The sequence below is a fragment of the Diachasma alloeum genome, unplaced genomic scaffold (assembly GCF_001412515.2).
Source record: "Diachasma alloeum isolate Michigan unplaced genomic scaffold, Dall2.0 Dall_scaffold_00874, whole genome shotgun sequence".
NCBI lineage: Eukaryota > Metazoa > Arthropoda > Insecta > Hymenoptera > Braconidae > Diachasma > Diachasma alloeum.
The window spans coordinates 293,085-299,073 of NW_021680995.1; the positions used below are offsets into that span (position 1 = coordinate 293,085).

General features: G+C 42.6%; 1 protein-coding gene across 1 annotated transcript; it reads right to left on the bottom strand.

Annotated features, from left to right (window-relative positions):
* Nucleotides 1-262: 262 nt before the first annotated feature.
* On the bottom strand, nucleotides 263-2,250 carry LOC114841562. The gene is made up of 3 exons (XM_029126592.1): nucleotides 2,164-2,250; nucleotides 1,693-2,001; nucleotides 263-1,591 (listed from the first exon to the last, which is right to left on the bottom strand). The coding sequence occupies exons 1-3, from the start codon at nucleotides 2,248-2,250 to the stop codon at nucleotides 263-265; spliced, it is 1,725 nt and encodes a 574-aa protein (XP_028982425.1).
* Nucleotides 2,251-5,989: the final 3,739 nt, after the last annotated feature.

The following is a 5,989-nucleotide window of genomic DNA, read 5'->3' on the forward strand; positions in this document are numbered from 1 at the left end:
GCATTCTTCATGTCCAGTGTCGCTACTAGGCAATACTTCTTCGTGTCATTGAGCCATCTTCTCCCTGAGATCGCGTTCCTGGCGGTGTCGACGACAAGGTTGATAGCATCCAGAGTGCATCGGCCTTTCCGGAACCCTTATTGGTTGTCTGCTAACAGGGGTTCGACTGATGTTTCAATTCGTTGATGGACAATACGCTCGAGGATTTTGCCAGCGGTATCAAGCATACAGAGTGGAAGCTATGATGACGGGTCATCCGGTGCTATTTTCCCTTTCGGGAGTAGTACCAATCTCTCGTACTTTCACATGCCAAGGTGTCCTCCCTTAGGCACTCGTTGTATACGTCCAAAAACTTCGGCATCTCGTGGATAGCTGCCTTCGGAGCGATATCGAGGATTCCACCGAAGCCACGCGCCTTGGTATTACCTACCCTATTGCAGGCTTCCATCAACTCTTCTCTGGTGATTGATGACCACATTATCTCTTCTTCCGGTATGTCAGGATAATGGAGTTCCGGTTGATGCGGGAACAACACTGTGACGATTTTCTTCAGCAACACAGGGCAGGTAGGCGATGGTATTTGTTGACGCTTGAGTCGCGTCATCACCACTTTATATGGTCTACCCCAAAGATCACCTTTCACCTCATCAAGGAGCTCACTCCAAGAAAGCGCCTTACTGCACTTGATATCCTTGCTGAGTTTCCGGTGTGCCGTCTTATATCTCTTCTGCACCTCTTCAAAGTCTGTCTTCTTATGGCCACGCTCAAACAATCTCTTATTAGACTTCTTCTGTAATATGGCGATAGTGTCATTCCACCAATACACCGGAGGATGCTGATTTGTAGTCCGTTTTCTGGTCATGGTGGTATCACATACTTCTGTTACTTGTTTTATAATATTGTGTGACTTCTCAGTAGCATTGCTGCCACTAACTGGGCGTTCGTCTAACGCTGCTGAAAAAGAGGTAGATTGGAAGGTGTTCACTCTCCAGCCAATGCAATTTGCCTTCTCAGGCATTGAGATGACTCTCTGGCGAGTACATGTCTCCCAGACTATCGCACCGTGGTCGTTTGCGGTGTAGATATCAATTACTCTCCATGAGCACTTCCCCTTTGCAAGGCTGCTGCTCATGAAGGTCAGATCCACTATTGAGCTCGCCTCTTCCCTGATGAAGGCCGGTTCATCGCTGCTATTCAGCAAGACTAAGTCCAACGATGACATGGCTTCCAGTACAGCATGCCTCTTGGTGTTCGTCACTTTACTTCCCCAGTCAACTGCCCAGGCATTGAAGTCCCCGGCTATTGCCAAAGGAAAATGCTGCTTCGCATCCTCAGCCAGTCGATCTAGAAAGTGCGTAAATTCTTCGGTGGAGAAACTCGACGGGGCGTAGCAGCTGTAGAAATGAATTCGATCAAACTTAGGCTTCACAAAACCATTTTGTGTACTGTTGCTGGCGGTGCTTTGGAATGGACGTTTACCACAAGCCCAGATTACAGCCTTCGTGCTAGCGTCAGTGACCCAGAATGGAGCATCCAGGTGACGATACGGTTCAGAGATGATGGTGAGATTGAGGTTCAACTCCCGCGCCGTCTACATAAGCAGGTCGTGTGCAGCCTCGCAGTGGTTGAGATTGAGTTGGAGTACCTTCATCGACGGTTGTTGAGGACCCTCTGGAGTGCCTCCTTATATACTGTACACTTGCTACTGCCAGCCATGTGGGCACAATTCTTCGCGTTGCCTTTGTTGGTGCACAAAGCATATCGGGGCTTCTCCTTACGGTCCGAAGTCTTGTGGCCAGTCGCTGAGCATTTGGCGTAGAGTGTGGACGGGTGGGCTGTACTCGTGCACTTCGTGGCGAGATGTCCGTAGTGCCAGTACTTGAAACACTTTATCGGTCCCTCCACTCTCCTGATACGGCAATTGAACCAGCCTCTTTTGATTTTGCCGTGCTCTCCCAGGATCTTTTTCGCCGCAGTTGCTGCGAATGTCACTGAGGCAGTCTGGGTTCCATCACATGCCTTACGCAATGATTAGATAGCCTTGGGAGCTATTTCGTGCTCCTCTCTAGCTACTCTTTGTAGGGCTTCGAGAACTTCCTCCTTCGTTGTTGATTTGTCGAGATCCTTTATTTCTAGTTCCTCTTGTGGTCACTGGGTGAGCACCTGAGCCTCATCTTCAAGGAGATTGACGATGGCTGTACGCGGTTCAGGGGCTCCGTCAGTCGTCTTCTTGGTCAAGATGATCAACATATCCCCGGTCGCTGTCCGGTGGATCTTGTCGACGCAATCCTGAGCTTTCTCCGAAGGACCATCTTTCTTTACTCGGCATAGGATCTCCGAGTGTTTCTCCTTTTCTTTCGGTCGGATAATCAGCGCATCAGGTCTCGGCGCTGGATTCCTGGAAGTCTTCCCCTGCTACTCCTTCATCTTTTTGGGAGGCAGCTGTTCGGCTTTTCGACTCTACTCCTTTGTCCTCTCCTCGCTCTTCACTACCACTCATTCCGGTTTTGCAGGTGGCTTGGGTTGGCCAAACTCATGTAACTCTACAATGAGCTTACCCAACCGGGCCAATGCAAGGGATCACTCTGTCTCCTGTTGAGTCTCCAACTCTACCCCACTTGTAGCATTTGAGGTAAGTGGTCAACCTGAAAGGGATGTGATGATTGGCTCCTCCCACAATTCGTGCAGCCAGCACCAGCCACCGGGGCTTTCACCTGATCGGAATTGTTGGCGGGATTTACCTTCTCAGGAATACCCGCATGGAAAATTTGTACTTTATCATCACTAATCATTATTAACTGTAGGCTGTTATAGGGAGCCTACCCGATACTCTTTATGCGGACTGTTTTAGGGAGCCCACCCTGCACGTCTCTTTTGGTCCACGGGAGCTATTTTATTTCACTTCAGTCTGCTGAGTCAGCAAGCTGACCCACAAGAAAACCGTCCTAAGTATCCCTCACCGATTTTGATGACCTTGAAATGTTATTCCCTATTAAAATCTAAGGTATACATATTTTTTTCTGTGGATAAAGATTTTTAGGGGGTGAAACCAACCTCCGAAGTTGACAGGTTTTCAGGACCATTTCCAAAGAAACATTCTGTCTGTTGAAAAACATTCTGTCTGAAAGATTTTGTCTGTTGAAATAACATTTCTGTCTGTTGAAAGAATCATTATTATTTGACTGTTTCATATTTTGGCATTCAAAATTTTAGAACGAAATCAAATTCATGATAATCTTCAAGGAAAATGATGAAAAATGGCATTTGTCGCATTTGAATAGGGTCAATTCAAAAAAATGATAGGGTTTCAAATGCAAAAAAATGTTGTGAAAAAAAAATAACGCTCGTGTTTTAATAGTATGAATGGCTATTAAACGAGCGAGCAAACGTCAAAAATACGGGTTGTCGCTTTTTTCGAAAAAGTGGTGTAGGGTTTACCACCCTCGAATTTAACTTAATTTATTACCAGTTGAATATTGGATTTCTTCTTGGGCGATCACAATTCTTGAAGTAAGTAATGAATAATGGTGTTGGTTGGGTTCAAAAAGGGGGAGATGGGGGGGATGGGGCAAAGTGGAACTCTGATACAAAGTGGGATAACCGTCTTTTTGAGCCACAATATTGATGCGAACTTTTTTTGGTATCTCAGATCGCTTACTCGCAAAATTATAATAAACGAAAACGTTGTAACTAATTTTCCCTATCATGAACCCTAAGAGTGTTAATGTCTCATTAACGGCTAGATGTGTGGAAAAAATTTAAAGAAAAAATTATGTGACTAATTGGATGAGGAATGTTTTTAATTTGATTTATTTCTGTCTGTCACCATCAAGTTTGTTGATCAATCCATCGGGGTGCACCGACACCTCGCACAAATGCTGGCGCGGTCCGCTTTGCTGTCCCCCTGATAACCCTTGCTCTATCGTAATATACAAAAAACGATACAAGGCCAGATATGTCTATTACTGCATGTCAGCCGTCTTTGGCTTGAAGCATTTCTTCTTATCTGTAATCGTTTATGTGATATGATTGTGTAAATAATGAAATTATATATAAGAATACCAATAACCGTAATATTTGTGTTTTACGACTTTGGATTAGTCTTAATCAACAGAGTTATTTTTGTACATTTCATTTTCGGGATTAAACCGCGGTGGGTGTATGCTGTTTCCAGACGTATTTTTCTCTGCTATCAGGTTTTGATGATAAAAGTATAGTCAGTCTAATAAGAGAAAACATGAGGAAAACACTCTCGTAGCCAGCCAGTGTTTTGTTGTGATTATCATCGTTAGTTCACTTTGACACTTTCGAAACACCAGCTATGGAACTATTGTGTATATCGTGTATATCGTGAAAATTTAAATATAGTTAGAACGAGGACTGAAAAGTATTTTTGAGAGATATTTAGATAATTATTACACACAGAAATGAGAGTCAATCCTATGAAAGTTATTCAATTCCTGCTGACAACATTTCAAGCGATGAATATTCCGGAATCACCTACAAATAATGAAGAAATCCAATTGAAAAATAGCATTGAGGAAGTTTTATCACATGCAATGAATGAGTATTCTGGCGTCGAAGTGACGGTGAAATATTCGTTAAACTTTGAGGAACATTACAAAGACTGGGACATGGAGATAGTCGAAGACAAAGAATAGGCGGATAACCTTCATGAACCGCCGATACATCCTGATACTTGCACTAAAGATGAGAAGAATTTATCTTACGATTACAAATCTAGAGCTGTTGCATATTGGCGTAGTGGTAAGAAGCAAAAAAATTTAAGCTTATAATCTGTCAAGTAGAAATTTCGAAAAGTAACTTCAACACGGCAGTTGAGACGCTGGGCGCATAACATTAATAAGGGGGGAGGCTATAAAGATAAACTTGATCGGATTTGTAAATACACTGCAAAATTTCAAATCCGCTGTCAACGCTGAAATGATCGTACACGATTGTGACCTACGACGATGAGCATTACAAGCCCAAAAAGATATAGGTAGTGAGGATTTTCGCTTTAAAGCATCCGACAAGTGGATACGAGGATTTAAAAAAGCACATCGTATTTTCTCGAGGAACATCAATAAATTTATTACATCGAAAGGAATCGAAGACCGCCAAGTTCTAGAGGAAAAATCGGAACGGATTTCAGTTTGAAATGCATTCAGGCAGAACTTTGGCTGAAGAAGGTGAAAAACAAGTACAATATGTCATGCAATCCCTAACATCGACGACACATTGTTAAACTATTCAATCAACTATATCAGCCGAAGGGGAACTCCTCTCTCTACTCTTTTTAGTTTTAAAAGAACCAAGCGGTTATTTCGGTCCCAGAGTAGAGGAAAAATTGTTTCGCCCGGATAATGTATACGTAGATGTATCCAAATCTGGTAAACTGACTTGAGGTATGAGGCTGTGTTGATTCGTCTAATACTTCGTTTCTTATTTATCCGTAATGATGACGTCGCTCCAACGATAATGTTCATTTGTTCTGTAATTTTTTTCAGAACATTTCAAATCTTGGTTGTAAAATGTTTTTGTCTCTAATGTTGGTGCGAAAAGCCTATTATTGGTAGATTCATGGACCGGGCACTGTTCTCCAATCGTGAAAGCTAACAAAACACGCAATAAGGATGTGGAGGTAATGACTATACCTAAAGGGACAACTGGAATACTCCAACCACTCGATGTTTTTGGATTTAGAGTTTGGAAAAATTTCATAAGACATTTCTCTGATAGTGTTATATTAATAGATTATGATTTGAATTTACATTTAAAGAATAATGTCATCAAGTTGAAATTTCCAACTCATAATCAATTGTCGTCAACAACGATATGTCAATCGCTTCAAATATGCTTGGTACAGAAGCGGATACGTAGAAACCAAACCAGATGAATTTGAAAATTCCGTCCATTTCGCATTCGGTGAATCTTGCAAGTGGCATTGCGAAATACCGGGATTTATAAATATTGCTAGTATCTGTTG